The following is a 19095-nucleotide window of genomic DNA, read 5'->3' as shown; positions in this document are numbered from 1 at the left end:
GTTTCCCAGGAATAAAACTATCATGCAAAGTGAGGGAAGACTGTACTTGTTTTGTTTACAAGTTTACTAAGAATTGTTCACCATTTCGGAAAATCAAGTCACTAGCAATGGCACTTAGTAATTTGAGTCACTAACACACACCTGTGTAAGTGTGTATCTGTAGCTGTTTTTACATTAATAATACTATTCATAAACATTTGAATACTTCATTGTATCTTCTAATTTAGTTGTGCCTGGGCATTTACATTCTTAAATACATATTTATTATAAATTCCTTTTATTTCCTTTACATGTTACAGTTAGGAGAGTCATGTTTTCAAATTGCATACAGGAAGATTATATCCATTAATTTATTCATTTGAAAAATATGTACTGACCACCTACTTATATTCTAATCACTATTCTAGGCACTTTGTATACATCAGTGAACAAAACAAATATCCTGATTGACAGAAATGTAGTTAAGTATTTAGTTTTTTAGAAGAAAAAGTGGAACAGGGTATGGTGGACTGAGAATGCTGCAAGGGTAGGATGTAGGATGCAAAATTAAATAGAGTAGTCAGAAGGCCCCACTGAGAAGGTGAGAACTAAGCAGACTTGAGGTAAGTGAGACAGTCAAGTGCAAAACAGGCAAAAGCCCTAAGCTAGGCACATACCTGACATTATCAAGGCACAGTAAGGAGATCAGTGTGTCCACAGTAGAGTGAAAGAAGAGTAAAAGTAAGAAGATGGAGGGCTCTTAACATTTGGGGGCTACAAGTCACGTTGGTCCTTTTTGCCTACCCATTGTAAAGACACTGGCTTTTATTCTGACTGAAAGGGGGCAATTTTACAGGAGATACGGAGCAGAAGAGTAACATGATCTGATTTAGATTTTAAAATAATTGCTTTGGTTCCTACTTTAAGCTACCTGAGACTGACAAACACAAGAGTAGGTCTAAGAAGACCAGTTAGGAAAGTGGAAGGATAGGACCACCATCATTTGAATTAAGAAAGTCTATGAGTAGAACAGGTCTTGGTGGGAAGAAAATCAGGAACTCCGTTTGGAATGTGTTTAGTATGAGCTGTTTATAAGACATCCAAGTGGAAATTATGTATGGTGTTTGAAAATGTGGTTCTGGCAGGAGTTACTCTTACATTTTTGGTGCAAAAAGCATTACTTTTTCATAAAATTTAGTACAAACTTGCTAAAGACCATGTCCAGGAAGACTTTATTTACTTTGAAAATTTTAGTACTGAGGTATCTTTCAAAATTATTTTCTGTATGGTTACTTAACCAAAAAAAAGGTAATTTTAATGACAGGGGAAAATTTACATGCATAACATTAATAATTTATATTTCACATATATACAGCCATTCCTCCTTATAGATTCTTTCCTAAATGAATAAAATATAAGACAAAAAAGGTTAAACTGGGGCAAAATGAGAATCATACAGGTGATATAATCTTAAGTCAAATCTCTCTAAGACCTCAAATTAGGAATTAATGTTACTGGAAATTCTGAAGTAATCTCACAGTTCCCATCTTTAAAAACTCCTCCTTTGACTGTGTTTCCCTGGATCTCCTCACCTACCAAGTCAGTTAACAGTTAAACACTGCTCCTTTCTGTCATACTCAAAACTAGTACAGAACCATTTTTCACATTTGGTTTTTGCCTCTTTGTTCCAATTTACCTTCTAACCTGATTCCACTGAAACTGCTCTTGCAAGGTTCTTAATTCACCTCTGTGCAGCATTTGATACTCTTCCTCCCTCTTTGCTAAATAAAGCTCATCCTCTCTGTGATATTGCTCGTTCTCAGTTCTCTCTAGGCAGAATTCTACTGACTCTTCTTTATCTCCTCTTCCACTTAATGCTGGTATGTCCATCTGATCTAACTCCCCCTTTGTTCCTACTCCTTATACTCTCTCTGGAGATTGACTCTGTGAACAATGGCATTAACATCCTTTCTTCCAATCCACTCCTCATACATCAATAATTTCAAAATGTTTATCTCCATCCAGACCTACCTTCATGTTCTAAACCAGTACTCTCCAATAAAAATATAATGCAGGCCATATATGTAATTTTAAAATTTATTGTATCCATATTTTAAAAATAAACGGGTAAAATTTATTTTAAGATATTTTATTAAACACAATCTGGCAGTATCATTTTATAATATAATCAAGATAGATTATTTCTGAGATATTTTTGTTCCTTTTATACTACATGTTCAAAATCCGGTGTATATTTTACACTTACAGCATACCTCAAGTTGTATAACCACACTTCACATACTCAATAAATACATGTAATTGGTGGCTACAGTATCAAAAAGTGCAGTTCTAAACAACACAAAAGCCATGTCTAAAACTGAACTCATCTTTTTCTTTAAATCTGTCCCTCTTATGTTCCCTGTATTAGTGTGTACATCTATATACACACGGAAGCCAGAAATCATCCCACATCCCACCACTCCCTTAACATGACACACCCAATTAATCCCTAAAGTCCTTTTCATTCTACCTCCTAAATGTATCTCAGCTCTCTATATTGTAATGGCTGTTTCTAAGTATGTTCAACCACTGGACTCTAACTGCCATTAAGTCATGGACTATGTTTTCTCTTGTTTATGTCTTCAATACTGCACAGAGTACCAGACAAACAGCAGATACCCATTAACCATTTGCTTTGACAATCATTAATCATTTGCTATACAGACAAAGCCAGAAAAAGTTTTCTGAGGCAACTGAGAACTAAACCTCAGAATAAAAAGTCAAAGGAGAGTTAATCAACTGAAATGAAAACATCAAGAAGCCAAAAGAGAAGACAATACATTAAAATCCAAATAAAATTCTAAAGGTAAAAGTATTGGACAATAATTGGATTTAAAGTAGCAACTAAGCTAAGTTTACATATGATAAACACACTAAGTAACGAACTTTGCATTCATTACATTTGGCTTTAATAAAATATACTACATGACATATTCTATTAATACATTCAAATCCAGATTCCTTACTAAAATATTTGATCTACTTTAGACCAAATAATCTTATACTAAAACATATGCATAAGGTTTAACACATTGGTAGAGTTGATTTGAACAAACTGAAGACTTACAAGCTGATAGAATTTAAAGACAATTTAGAGACCATCTAGTCCAAGTCTATCTTCTTCCAGATAAGGAAATGAAAACTAGAATATTAAAATAATCTGTCAACAGTCATAGAGAGCAAGTTAGAGTTGTTCTGCTATATTTAATACTGTTTATGAGTAAATCCCAAAATTATTTGTGTTATTTAAAAAATTAAAATAAGTATCATCAGCTTAGGCAACATGGCGAAACCCCATCACTAAAAACTAAAACTAAAACTAAAAATAATTAGCCAGGCATGGTGGTACATGTCTACAGTCCCAGCTACTTGGGTGGCTGAAGTGGGAGGATTGTTTAAGCCCAGCAGGTTGAGGCTGCAGTGAGCTGTGATTGCGCCACTGCACTCCAGCCTGGGTGACAGAGGGAGACTCTGTCTCACAAAAAAAAAAAGAAAGAAAGAAAGAAAAGAAAAAATATTATGATTACTATAGCACTTCAAGAAAAAAAGGCAGTAGGATCAATATCTACTATACTCCTAAGCTAGGTAAGAATATAGTTATATTTTAAAATTCTGTGTTTAGAACAACAAATTGAAATTCCTTTTAAGAAAAATCCAGGCCAGGTGCAGTGGCTCATGACTGTAATCTCAGCACTTTGGGAGGCCAAGGAGGGTGGATCACTTGATCTCAGGAGTTCCAACCAGTCTGGGCAACATGGCGAAACCTCGTCTCTACAAAAAAAGATTAGCTAGGTGTGGTGGTACACATCTGTGCTTGACTGCCTGAGCCGGGGAGGTTGAGGCAGCAGTGAGCCATGATGGTGCTACTACACTCCAGCCTAGGTTATAGAGTGAAAGCTTGTCTTCAAATTAAAAAAAAAAAAAAAAAAAGGGGAAAAAAACAAAAATCCAAATCCAAATGGCCCAAAAACAAGATAATACACTAAGAATTTGTAAAAGGAGCAAAACGACAAACGAAGAGAAAAAAAAAAAACAAATTATTTGCATCTGTAAAAATAATTTTGTTTTCTTATGCTTTTTTTATAGCTCTTTTTAATAGATACCTAAAGGCTCCAGGTCATGAAGTTCAAGTCTTAATACATGCCAAGTGCGGTGGCTCACACTTGTAATCCCAGCACTCTGGGAGGCAGGAGGGTTACTTGAAGCCCCGGGTTCAAAACCAGCCTGGGCAATAAAGCAAGATTTGTCTCTACAAAAAAAAAGAAAAAGAAAAAGAAAAAAGCTGGGTGCGGTGTCACATGCCTGTAATCCCAGGACTTTTGAGAGGCTGAGGCTGGCAGATCACTTGTGTTCAGGAGTCTGAGACCAGCCTGGGCAACGTGGTGAAACCCTGTCTTTACAAAAAATACAAAAATCAGATGGGTCTGGTGGTGGGCACCTGGTAGGCACCCCAGCTACTGGGGAGGTTGAGGTGGGAGAATCGCTTGAGCCTGGGAGGTAGAGGCTACAATGAGCCGAATCACACCACTGCACGCCAGCCTGGGCCACAGAGTGAGACCTTGTCTCTAAATAAATAAATATTAGTTGGGTATGGTGGCATGTGCCTATAGTCCCAGCTACTCAGGAGGCTATGACAGGAGGATTGCTTAAGCCCAGAAATTCCAGGTTGCAGGGAGCTATGATGTGTCACTGCACTCCAGCCTCAGTAATGGAGTGAGTCCCTGCCTCTTAAAAAAAGGAAAAAATAAATGTCTTAATATGCATGCTTAAGATCAATGGGAAATGCAAATCAAAACAAAAATGAAATTAGATAAATAATCTGATTTACAGGATATTTTACAGAAATATGTCAATGATGTGAGTTTATTATGTTTAAAATATTAATTCCATTAAATTTTAGATCATTTTGAGAGCTTCTAAAAAGTAGCTCCAAAATAAACATGCCTCTGTCAGGTCAAACTGCTGGTCCAAGGAAATAATAAAAATAAATTAACAAAACAAAATAAACATGCCTGAAATTTTAAAACTTAAAATAAAGTATATGTATAAATCTCTTCAGTATGGCAGACAAGATTTAAGTTAGCTACATTTTGTGTACATTGGAATTCCTGTACACTGTTATCATAAGGCTATGATATCTTTATTTCCAGAGGCAAAGCGGCAATAATTTTAAAAAATTAAGACTTTCAGTCAAACCTTTATAATTTTCAGGTTATTTACTTCAAGTTTACATATAGTTCCTCCCATAGAATACGTATTTTTAGTAGCTAATTCATAAAATCTTCATCATCACTTAAGAACAGTAATTTGGCCTGCTATCAAAACTAAAAATACACTAAGTTATTTAATAAATTTTAAGAAACAACAATGCTGTTCAGAAGGAGTCAAAAGAAGGAGTCAAAAGAAATATTTCAGGTAGTCCTGAAACAAATAGGAGTCAAGGTATCCATCATCTGCTATGGTTACTACTGCTTAACAGTAAATGATGGTATTAGTATCCTATTGTCCCTAAAGCTAAAGTACTTCTCTAAAAAGTATTTTAAATCTGTATATATTATTCTTAAATATTCTCATTAATCAAACAAAATTATGATGATGGAAATTCCTACTAGAAGGGATTATTCTTATAGTCAATATTTATATGATGACACATTGCATTTTGTACATTTAAAGATAGGGAAAAACGTATATTATTTCAACATATTAAGTCTTGAATTACTGATCTGAAATTAAAGAAAAAGCCTTAGAGCATTAAAATCCCACACCTGAAAGACTTACCATTTTATCTAGATGTTCAATGGATCTATAAATCTCCCCCTGGGATTCATCATAGTAACTGTAACGGAACCTTTGACCTTGAAACAAATATCATGTACAAAATAAAATAGGGAAAAATTAGAAGCTAAAAAGAAAGCAAGCGCTTACCAAATAATTTCAGTTCTCATGAAAGGCAAAGCACAGCTTAAGCCTCTGAGAGAATCATTCCCAAGAGCCCTTGTACATAAAAATAAAAGGCATATTTGGGAAGGTAATAAAGAAATGATATCACCAATGTTTTATGATGTTAAGAACTATTTCAAATTGTAGAAACCTTAAAATCACCAGAAATACAAGATTAAGGAAACAAAACAGCTTAAAAGTTAGAAGCATTGTTAAACATTTTATCAGTCTATATTGGAAAGTAAACCCAAAGAATATTACTGAAGAAAATTTGGTTTAAGAAAACTATCTTGGTATAACAAATCACTAAAAGCCTTTGCTTTTGCTGTACAAAGGTTTGATCTCTATTACAGGGAAAAAAAAAGTGTAGGTCACAAATACTGTAACTTATGTGATTTTTATGAAGTAAATTTTTAAAAAAATATCTCATTTTTGCACTACTTAGAAAAGGATCAATACAAGTGCCTTATGCAATGTGAACAGAATACACAAAAGGGTAAATATAATATAAATATAATAAATATTCCTACCCTGACATAAAATCTCAGTAAGAGTAAAAGCATAGAACATTCAATGTTTTGGCTATTCTCCAAAGAACAGAGAGGGTAAAATGAAAGAAGCTTAAAGAGAAGACAGAAAACAAAAGTCTCAGAAAAATTGTTTCCTACTAGTTACATGAAAATCAAAAGTTAAAAATTTTCTTAACTAATTATGGAGTGTTGTTACTCAACTGACTATAACGTATTTCAGATACACCTAAATCTACCTTTCAGCAGTGCCTTTTTTCCAAGAAGTCATTACTTTTGTATTTCCTTAATGTTAAAGATTGACCAAAATGCATTTCTAAAGGAATTAAGAGTATACAAATCATGTACACACATCATGTGTCTTGTGCTTCATGTTTAGAGCAATATTGATATATCCAGTTACCACCCTCACACCTGAAGACATGGAACTCTTTAGCTGGATAATTAAGATTTTTAAGTTTTCTGTTCATCTTACTAAAAAAATTACGTAAATGATGAGCAGTGCAAAATTATAAAACCCTCTTTGATGTCCTTTTTGAAAAACTACACATCACAGAACTGAAACACTTCATTCATTTGTTGACACTGATCACCTCTGATGGTCATCTTTCTAAAATATGTCATATTTCCTTACTGTTCACATTTTAACTTTTCGTATACAGTAATATAATTACTCAATGTAGCAGTCCTTATTCTCTCCCAAGAGCCATTATTCAATCAATATTGCATCTTATAACTTAACTGATGATATCCTAGGATTGGGCAATAGAGTCTGAAATAATATCTGCTTCCTGAATAAAACAATAAAGATTACTGCATGTTACCTTAGCTATGAGATCAACTATAGTCTTTGAACTAAAAAAAAAATTCTTAAAACAATAATAATTTATCATTCAATGCCTCTATACTGATAATTCATTAAACATTTCTTTCAAAATTTAGAGTTAGGTATAGCTTTATTTTTCTGTAAAGAATGTATATATTAATACTTCGTGCATAACTAACAATGAGAATTACCTAATAACTATATAATTGACACTATTTTTTCTTTTTCTTTTTTTTTTTTTTTTTAAAGACGGAGTCTCACCCTGTTGCCCAGGCTGGAGTGCAGTGGCGTAACCTCGGCTCACTGCAACCTCTGCCTCACGGGTTCAAGTGATTCTTCTGCCTCAATCTCCCGAGTAGCTGGGACTATAGGCATGTGCCACCACATCCAGCTAATTTTTGTATCTTTAGTAAAGACGGGGTTTCACCATGTTGGCCAGGCTGGTCTCAAACTCCTGACCTCAAGTGATCCACCTGCCTTGGCCTCCCAAAGTGCTGGGATTATAGGCGTGAGCCACCGTGCCCAGCCTGACACTATTTTTCTCATTGCCAGGTGGCTGTGAGAAGGCTGCTCAATGCCAAATCTAAAGTGCAGTTATAATAATTTATCGATTCAATTCATTTGATACTAAATTTTTACTTCTATTTCAAAGTTATTTTGACAAAGCTGTCCAAAATCTTTCTGAAGCAAATGAACACCTTAGACAAGAATATTCTGACTCACTCTCACTATAGTAAGAACAATATTCTTGGAGGAAATCCAGGTAGTATACACCTCAATTCTTTGAACCTTAACTGCTTTAGGTTTACACTAATACATTCTCTCTTCCCTGCTTCTGGAAATAGCTATTAGTTTTGGCTACTATCAGTAAGTCTTCTGACTGGGACATAATCTACTGCTACTCCCAGGTGCAGAGAAAAATGCATACACTTCATGATAGTCATTTGCTACTCAAAAGTCTTTTCTGCTTAATTCCAAGTAAAGAGTTGCTGTTCCAAATGGCTGAAGTTGGTCAAACCAGACTTAATAGTAAGTGAAAAGTCTATACTTTAAATTGCTATCTTGTTCATATACGCCATTTTCTATGTAACTTTCACTTAAAAACTGCTTCTGAAGGAAAAAAAGAGGAGATGTTTGAAATACTTTAAAATACTGGATCGGCATGGGATTTAATGAGAATGCAAAAATGCACAGAGAACCAATGGGAGTAAATGCTATCTACTTTTTGTTACTCTTTAGTAGCCACCTCATATTTAATAACTGAAAAACTGACTATAAATATTTGAAGGACTCTAAAGAATGTTTCGATTAAGTAGCTAAATCCACACTACATATGGCTACTACACTGAATAAATATTTTAGTTGTAGCAGCTCAAATTGTCTCATGGTAATTTTTAAAAATTATACAAATATTTAAAAATCACTTGAACAATGAATGTATTCTGGTCAATATACATACAGAAGGCATCTAACTTGAAGTAAATGGTTGCCATCATCATAGCCTGTATGTATGTGTATATTTACATATGTGTGCATACACACACACAACTTTAGTCAATCACCACTCAGAAACTGAGTTTAAAATACTATTTTTTGGTTTCTATTATTTTAAAAGTGTCTCAAATTTTTATTTAATAATAAAGAAAATGATAGCATAAGCACAATAAATGACCATAAATATACCTTTAACTAAAAATGTATTACTGACTTAAAATAAATCATAATTATATGTATCTCATGAGCAAATTTATTTTATTTTTATAAGTTTTTGTGTTTCTGACATTCAGTAAAGGTTATGAATCTAAACTGTAAACAAATACAATTGCCCATGTACCTGGAGAACTGGACTTTTGTACTTTTATAAGTATGAATAAAGCGTATCACATAGTAAGAGAAAATTACTTACCTGAAACTTATCCTTTCAGAAGGTACACTGGGAAAATGGATTCTTTGAGCCCCTGTTTCAATTCCAAGTATGAGCATTCTAGCTTTAAGAGCCATTGACACTGCCCCTAGGGACAGCACAAGCTTTGGAACTCCCCTAGTGAGTATGTCAGTAGTTTCTTCAGGTGCCTTCCCTCAGTTCTTTTCAAATTCAAAAGATGAGAGGAAAAATAACCCAAGAAAAAAATCCTGTAAAGCAGAAACCTTACTCTTTGAGGGAAGGAGGGTAGCTCATTTGTGAATCCATTCCAGAGCACGCTTTCTGAGAAAAAGAAATACAGGTAAGTAATTTTCCCATCTCCAAAGGTGACTGGTGATTAATGAGTGGATTCACAGAGTGTGGAGAATAAGCTCCAGGGATGTCTGTTTAACACACAACAATCAACTAATGAGGACAAACATAACAATGAATGGTACAAGAACCAATGCTACTTTTTAAGTACCTTAAAACAAAAGGTAAAAGAATATTAAATACCTCAACATTAAGCTATGCACTGAACTGCAAAAATAAATAATGACCTTGGAAAGTTGATCTATAAAACCCCCAAAAGATCAGTCAATAAGATAGATTTTCAGATACATATCCAATAAAAATTATACTGTCATACATTTACTTAATCACATTTTTTAATATGTTAAACCACTTTCAAATATTTGAGTTAAACCTCACAACAACCTTGTGAGATCAATTACTAGGCCATTCGATACTAAGGATCCAACCTGGGGATATTCATAATTGAAATCACTACCAAAGAAAAAATGTATTTCATAAAAGAAATATTCTCTAAGTAGCATCAAATAAGGTAATCACTTTTAAAAGCTAAATACTATCATGTTTTCATTCTGAAGTCCTAGTTATAATGTATAAGTATTAGCCTTATCTCAAATCTGCAAAAAGTCAAAAACTAAATCTGTAAAATCTGTATGTACAAATATTTGAGAAGACAAATATGATGGCTTGGTTAAGGTATATTTTAAGAATTAGCTAACTTACACTCAAACCAATTTAATTATTTAGAAAACAGCAATAGCCTTATACCCAAGAGACTAACAGAAAGGAAGAGTATGCATGAATAATCACGTTAATATGCAATAAAGAAGAAATCTGAATGTTATAAATTTCATAAATATTTAGGGGAATGCCACTTTTAATAAGTGGTACGTATTTATAAAAAGCTAGTAATGTAAACCAAAACAAATATAAATTTATGCATAAAAATTCAAAATTGCTGAAAAGACTATAGTAAACTCATATTTAAAGAAGAATATAATGTCATAAACATTCACCAAGTAAACTTATCTAAACTGATTTGCAAAACCACCATAAAAGGTAAATCAAATAAAGCATGAGTCCACTTTTACTTTTTGTTTCTTTTTTGTTAGAGATGAGGTCTTACTTGTTCTCCAGGCTGGATTCAAGTAATCCTCCTGCCTCATCTCCCACATAGCTGGGACTATAGACACAAACTACCATATCCAGTTCATGACTGCACTTTTGAAAAATCAATTTTTGCTAAATCCAATTTCATTTAGAAACTTCTTAGAAGTGAAAATTATGTTAATGAAAGCTGCCAACAATCTAAATTTAGAAATATAAATTTCAGGAAGGTCATGGAAACACAAATATCAATCATATATATGAAGAAGGCCAAAATTGAAACTTGAGAAGAAAATTCTACTAATTGAAAAATTAAAATAGGTCCAGACAAAATTCTCTCATACGGAGCCATCCTATAGGATATAGAACTTGAAAAGCACAAAAAGTATTGGAACAATTTATTTAACCACGGTAAAGTATACAGACTAGTGGCAAATGTCTTTTCACTTAATCTACTTCCTGCTAGTAACAGAAAGGATGAAATGAGGTGAAACTATTTTAAGTGTTGCCTGAGCAATATAATCTGGCATTTCTATATGTACAAGACTGGTGATGTGATAAAAGGCAGGAACTGAAATGCAGGGTTTCTTTTTGGGGAACTCAAATGAGGGGACTGAAAGAAGGGGGATAATGGAATCTAGGTTCCTGTCTCTCCCTTGACTTACCTCAACTAGAAAGAAAACTTGAGAGTACTTCAGTATGTCTACCTTTATCTCTCTAATGTCTCTTTTCAAGTCTAAATAAAAGCTACAAGGCATCTGAAAGATGAACATCTTTAAAGTAAAATACATTTAAGAAAATAGATCATTTTTATAAAGAACATTGGCTAACAAATAAGGTCAACAAGAAAAATCTTCCAATTTACACGTAATAATCTGAAATGTCTCTATCACCAAGGTTTTCACTTTACTTTCTGCAACAGGTAGGCACATTATAAAGAGAACCACTGACTAAAAATGAACAATGTAGTCACTGCCAGTAATCTAATAATCAAAACAAAGAAACTTCCACTGTGTGTAGCTGAGTAATTTTTCAAGTGTACTATAATAAATTTTTTTTCCAAAAAAATTCAGGTATTTATAGAGTGTGTTAAGAGGTAACTCAATGAACCGTTTAAGACCTCTGCATGCATGAGGAACTGAATCCCTCCTATGAAATTATTTAGAAGTCAGTGTTATGATTGCTTCTATATAATAAAAATCAACCTGTATAGTACCTCTTTAAAAAGAAAAACCATTAAGTATTATCTTCATGAGAAAAAGCTGAATTTTTGAGATGATAATATGGCAGGCTTACTAATTTAGGAAAGATACCCGTCGCCACTACAGTATGAATGTGAGAAACATGAAACTTAATTCTTAAGATAGCTTAACCCATAACTGGTCAATAATTCATATTACTTCAGTAGGCATGCAAAAGAGGAAAATGTATCTTACTTTACAAGAATTACTGTGGTAGTGAAAAGACTATCAATTTTGGAATATTATCTATGTTACACCTTTCACTTATCTCCAGAACCCCAACATATTACTCAGTAAGAAGTAGCACAGTGCTTTCCATAAACACAAAGAAAACATTTAATGAGTATTATTAATGATGGTGATACTAAAAAATAAACTCTTGAAAAGTTCTATTACTTAAACACCAAACATAAACATAAAAAACGTTTTAGTCTCTAGATAATTCTTACAACTATTATTCATGAGTCTTTAAATTTTTTTGAGCTCTTTTTTGTACCTATCACCTGGAAAGCCTATCTTACAATTTAGATACCAAAATCTCCAAGAAATCAGGAGACAAAACAACCTCAATAATTTTCTAAGAATCTAGGTAGAAGGTAAAACAAATTTATTTTTCTCTCTCAGCCATTGTAGTTACATATAGCAGTGGACTAGGCTTTGCTTACTTTAGAATTCTTTATTAATGAGGTAAAAAGGATGACTCCACAGAAAAGAGCAATACGGAAATGTTTACTGACGTTTTACATGAATTTATGTTATGACTGCACAGGTTGCCAACTTAGAAAGAAAGCCCAAGTTCTGAAAAATAATATCAAGGGAACTAATTATTTAAATCAAGTGATTAATAAGAGTCTTAAAAATGAAGGAGGGGTGGGACACTTGCTTCAAGAATTTTAATTTTCAAAACATAAAGCCATGCTTTGTTACCCACACAAATTCACAATATTAAGGAAAATATGCTGTTTTGCAGTAATGATACTTAAGTTTTCAAGATCACTTATTAAATTCCAAAATTCCACAGAAAGGAACTCCTTTTAAGCATCTACCAAGCCTTCAGATCTAAGCAGCATACTTATATCCATAAAATGTAACTTCTGCCAAAGGTAGCAAACCAGCTAACCAATAAAATCAGTAAATAAAGAACCTTGAATATTAAAAACAGATTTAAAAAAAGAAGAAGACCCCTGAGAGCTTCTCTAGGGGGTTGAAAAGGAAGCACAACTACCTGCATATCCTAAAAATCTGGGTTTCCAACCTCAGCACTGCTGACATTTTGGGCCTGGTAATTCTCTGATGTGGGAGCCATCCTGTGCCATTGTAGGATGTTTATTTAGCAGCTACCCTGGACTCTACTCATTAGATACCAATAGTATTGCCACCTCCAAACCATATCCCAGTTGTGGTGATCAAAACTGTCTTCAGGAATTTTCAAATGCCCCTCACAGTAAAATCACTCCCAGTTGAGGATAAGTACTTTATGCAAAAAAATAATCTGTACCATTATGAAAGATAGTTCTCTGGAACTGAGATCTCAACTTTGAAAAGGCCATTCGGAGATAGAAGCAAGAGAAAGACACCAGCCCAACCAGGCCAGATAAATGTTGAATTAATTCTGGCAATCAATGGGTAAGACATATAAAATGCCATGGCTTCCTATGTTTCACTGAGGATGTTCTCCTGGCTATTCTAGCATTGTATCTTAAAAATTATGGTCTTACATTTTAGGTTTCCTTATAATCAAAGAAATAACTGATAAATGAACAGATATTGGCATCTTAAACCAATAAATTAATAGGTCAAAGAGATGTCCTAAAAGGAACAAAACTTAGAAATATTCTGGGACAGTAATGGATAAAGGAAAGCAAACTGCATCCAAAGACCGTAAAAGCAACGTTTACTAAAAGAGGAATCCACAAACAGCTCACTTGTCTTATGGTGTATTCACTGTGAAGCATTCTTACTCTTACAATAATCAAAACATCACTCAAGAGTCCTTACCCTCATAAAGCATTACCAATGAAGACCACAGTGCTAATAGCCAGTATGTTATAATCTCTGGAGGGTAGCTTTAAACTGATGGCAATTGTGGGCAAAAACTAAGCACCAAAAGGGGAAAAAAGAAAAGAAAAAAAAAGACTAATTACAAAAAAGGAAATGTGGAAAAGGACTGGCACAACACACAGTGCTCTTCTATATCCTAAAGAACACTGGATTTATCCACCAAAACTAACTTCAAAGAATCTACCATACACACCTACTTGGAAATGAGGTTAAAAGATCTTACCTCCCACTACATAAGTATCTAAGCAAGGATGCCTTCACAGTGTGAATCCAATTATACCAGTCGCCTTTGGAAATGTACCCATAATCCACTATTGTAATCTGATCCTTTTTAAAGGATCAAAAGATTTTTTGTTCACTTTTAAACATTGCTGCCAGAAGTAAAACTTTCCAAGGAAAGTGATAAAAAATTGAAAATCAGAGCTTAGAATGAAAAGATACCTTTAACCAGAAGTATATAACATCTACCATGATATGTTAAAATCTAGAACTTACCCCAGTGGCAGAAATCAGAAGAAACCACAAAGAGATTACTAGGATCCGCTAGATATTTACTGAAGAGTTTTCCGAATTCCTGTTCTTTTGACTCACTCAGAGCTCCAACCAGTACAGGAATAATGGTAAACTCATCCTTATGGCTTAAAGAAAACAGAAAAAAAAAAAAAAAAGGTCATTTAAGATGCTTAAGAATGAAAGTAGTTCTCCAAATGTGTTGGCATTAGAAAGTGGAATATGTATTAATAGTGGTAAGGACAACATACATAATATTATTGTTGAATTCTTAAAATCCATAAATTAAATGTTTAAAGGGTACGAGGGTACGATTAAAAATATGAGTCATACAGAATACTAAAAATATCCATTTAAACTACAGAAATATATTACTTCTTTAGGTAAACAAAGCTATTTTACTACCAGGTATAATAACATCTCGAAAAATAAAAACAAGCCCATCAGAACAGCACCAACTCAACTCTTTTCACGTACTCATCAAGGCTACAGTCATCTGCCAAATCTTTCTGTGATTATAAAAGAACATTAAACTCTTCCTCGCCTATTTTAATCTATCCTATTATAAAAATCATCATTTCTGGCACTTGCTCTATAAACCTGCCAAGTGAGACCTACAAAACTTAATCTTGGCTCCCGTAAGATTTATCAACTGCATTTTTACACTTATCCTAATGATCAGATACAAGACAGTCGGAAGATACGACTCAAATTTCATTGGCATCTAGGGTAGACAAAGAATTAAAGGAAGTAAGTATTAATTTCTAGCAGCAGAAAAAGACACCACAGCCACCCACAATGTTTATGGCATATCCACAAGTCCCTTTTTCACTCTACAGATTGACAGATTTATGGAAAAGAAACAAAGTAGATTAATAAAGAATATGATGAGCTACAGAAACAGATGTTCATTCAAAACTATTTTTTAAAAATGTTATTGTCATGAAATTTTACTTATATATATTCAATATTATTTATATTCTAAATGATCCCAGATTTGGTATTTTAGAAGCATGAACCATGTTTGTCTGATTTGTTGTTAACAGGACCTTTTTAAAAAAATCACCATTATAATAAATGCTTTTTAATATGATAATCTGGCACTTAACTGATGCAGGACAAACAAAATTCATCAAAGTTTTTAAAAATACTAAGTTTAAATAATCCCCAAATAAATGTTAGCCCAGCTGCATAAAGCTAAAGCACCTCCCCCGTAAGGCCCCCTTACCCTGTCAATTGCGAAATAAACAGATCATACAGATCTCCAGTCCCTCTGCAATGCAGGGGCTTCTTGGGCAGAATCTGCATCTATGGAGTAAGAGAAAAAAAGGAAGCTGGCAGAGGAAGCTGCCACAGGATCTCTTTCTCTAACTGTTACCAGTTTGCTAAATAACTGCCTGACTGAATCCGGCTCTTCAATTAGTTAAGACTAATTGTCAATTGAAAGAAAAGAATTAATTATTCTAACCTCAACTACTACCTACATAAAAAAATACATTAAGATCATCAAAGTGTCTGTGAGTAATTATGATATGATTGGAAAGTAGTTATACGGAGTATAAAGAACAAGGCGAAACCAGAAGAAATGGGTTCAAGTGCTATCCCCACCACATACAAATGTTCAGAGCATAGATAAGTTCCCGAATTGTAAATATATTTCCGTATCTGTAAAATACGGAATCAAAATTGCAATACTTACTTCATAAAATTGTTATGAAGTGAAGAACACTATAGGAAAGGTACTTCGTCACAATAGTTGGCTCACTCTGAATAAACAACACGCCTACTCTCCACAAGAGCCATTAATTACCTTCAATTAACCTCAGTTTGAGCTTGCAAATCTATCTATAAGGAGGTATAAAACTCTGTTCTCTGTTGAAACCTAGGACTTGAATTGGGGCTCATTCATCCACCCCTCTGTCATCTGTCTTTTTAAAAAATTACTTGTTCTCTATCTCTACAGACAAATAAGCAGGAATTAGAAAAAAGAGCATTTAGCTTTGAAAAGTAATACTACTAGGATTTAAAATCCAAGTTCTGAAGTTGAACTTCCAGTGAAAGAATACAAAATCTCACCCCCAAAAAGCAATTATAAAACTGGATAAAAGCGTCAAAAGCAACCATCTTTGTGCTATGGAAATCAACCAAAGGCAAAACAACAACAACAAAAAAAAATGAGAAGAGCATGTTAATGAAAAACTACAGAACTTCCTGGTAACTACGGTGGAAATCTGGCATCTTACCAGGAGCTACCTCCATCCCCTACCCTAGCTCCACTGAAGTATAAGTTCCATCAAGGAATCCGCACATTCATTGCAAAAAGCGGATGACTTTGACTTGGAGCAGAGAGTGGAAAACCCACACTCAGCAGGAAACAGAAAAGCCTGCAGATTGCTTAGTCCGAGATTGCTGTTGTTGAGGTGAGCCAGAAACCTGAGGACTAGCTAGAAACTTAATAGAAAGACACTGGAAATGGCAAAGCCATAGAGAGACTTGATAAATTTTCCACACATCCTAAAGAGAGAGCCTATGCCCTCCACACAACACTGGCTGACTAGGAGCCTGCACACATGTACACGGGAGTCCCATAAAGTCCTAAGCTCCACACAAAATGCAGTCTAACTGAGAGACCGGCAGCATATGCATGGGGGAAGCTAGAAACCTGAGAGACCTAGCTCTCCACACACGCCTGGCTAACAGAAAATTTGGGCACATGCACAGGGTCTTAGGTCTAAGACAACATAATAAAAAGTAAAAGAAACAAACATGAAAACAGACTATACTTAGTTGATTTTTTCTTTTAATCAGAAACAGGGTCTCACTATGTTGCCCAGGTTAGCTTCAATCTCTGAGCCCAAGTGATCCTCCCTTCACAGCCTCCATACAATCTCCCAGCAGAAGGTGAAAGCCTTTCTGGCTCAAGGTGTTTAGGTATAGCCTTCAACCAATAATTAGCTAAGCACTAAATTCAGGAATTGCAGGTGGGAACCCTACAAAGCCAAGCTTAAAATTACAAATTAAAAAGTTTTAAAAGCTGGGGAGACACATAAGAAACCACACATAGTGGGAGACACAGATTCTGCAGTTGAAGTCCATGAAAGTTACTAAATAAATAAATAAATACAACCTGCAAGGGAAAAAAATGAATAAAAACCGAATCCAAAGTTACTATAACATACTACACAAAATGTCCAGTTCCAAAAAAAATTATAAGTCATGGAAAGAAACAGCCAACTATGACCCGTATTCGGGGGGAAAAATAAGCAGCCAGCAGAAGTTGTATCCGAGTAAGAGCAGATATTGGATTTAGCAGACAAAACCTTCAAAAGAGTTATAAATATTATTCAAAGAATTACAGGAAGCCATGCTCAAAGTTATGATGATATAACTAAAATAGGGAATATCAACAAAGAAATAAATGCAAACTATTAAAAAGAATCAAGTGGAAATTTTAGAGTTGAATAGTAACTGAAATGAGAAATTCAAATGAGTTCACTAGATGGTCTGAAGAGCAGATTTGATATTAAATAGGAAACAGTCTGTGAAATTACAAAAAAAAAACAATCAGAACAGAGAAAAAGAACAGAGCATTGGAGATTTGTAAACAACATCAAGCATATCAGCACGTACATAATCGGAGCTCCAGAAAGGGAACAGTAAAAATATTAGAAGAAGTAACGCTGAAAACGTTCCACATTTCATGAAAAAACATTAACCTACAGATCTAAGGAATTCAACAAATCCAAAGTATGATAAGCACAAAGAGATCCTCACCCAGATACATCATAATCAAACAGCTGAAAACAAGACACAAGAAGAAAATCTTGAAAGCAGCCAGAAGCAAGTAACTTCTAACATATAGGAGAGTTTTTTAACAAACGGTACTAGGAAAACTGCATATCCATACACCAAAATAAAAATAATAATAATGAACTTGTCTCTTTGCCTCACATCATACGGAAAAATTAATTAAAATTGGATCCTAGAACTATAAGAGCTAAAACTGTAACACTTCTAGAACAGGGATCAGCAAACATTTTTTGAAAGGGGCCATTAAATATTTCAAGTTTTCTGGGCGACACAGTATAGAAACTGTGCAAAAGTTCAGGTAGAGAGAAAGCAGGCATAGACAATATGTAAATACAGAAGTATGGCTATGTTTAAATAAAACTTTATTTACAAAAGTAGGCTGTGGGCCAGATGGGGTTCACAGGCTGTAATTTGCTGACTCTTGTTCAAGAAGAAAACAAAGGAGAAAATTTCTATGACCTTGGAGGAGGCAAAGTTTTCTTAAATTTGATACCAGAAACAGAATCTATATAAGAAAAAAAGTTGATAACTGAATTTAACAAAATGAAAAACTTCTGCTCTTCATTAAGAAAATGAAAAGTCAAGTCATACAATAGGAGAAAATATTTGCAAATCATATATCTCATAAAGAATTTGTCTCCATAAATTCTCTTATAACTCAATAAAACAATGAATTACCAAAATAAAAATTGGGTAAAAATGTATGAATATGCAGATGACATGATAGTATATTTAGAAAACCCCATTGTCTCAGCCCAAAATCTCCTTAAGCTGATAAGCAACTTCAGCAAAGTCTCAGGATACAAAATCAATGTGCAA

The 19095-nt window shown here is 34.0% G+C and overlaps 1 protein-coding gene across 2 annotated transcripts in view; it reads right to left on the bottom strand.

Annotated features, from left to right (window-relative positions):
* Positions 1 to 19095, bottom strand: part of MEMO1 (mediator of cell motility 1) — a 149327-nt gene that overhangs the window by 9674 nt on the left and 120558 nt on the right. The window contains exons 6-7 of one of the 2 annotated variants that reach the window (XM_011984252.1): positions 14452 to 14594; positions 5818 to 5894 (exon numbers count right to left, since the gene is read on the bottom strand). In XM_011984252.1, coding sequence (XP_011839642.1) covers positions 5818 to 5894; positions 14452 to 14594 — 220 coding nt within the window. The remainder of the gene's footprint in view (positions 1 to 5817; positions 5895 to 14451; positions 14595 to 19095) is intronic. The other variant, XM_011984253.1, reaches the window with a different exon arrangement.

Source organism: Mandrillus leucophaeus, unplaced genomic scaffold (genome assembly GCF_000951045.1).
Source record: "Mandrillus leucophaeus isolate KB7577 unplaced genomic scaffold, Mleu.le_1.0 Scaffold264, whole genome shotgun sequence".
Lineage (NCBI taxonomy): Eukaryota > Metazoa > Chordata > Mammalia > Primates > Cercopithecidae > Mandrillus > Mandrillus leucophaeus.
This window is presented reverse-complemented; position numbering and strand designations above follow the sequence as displayed.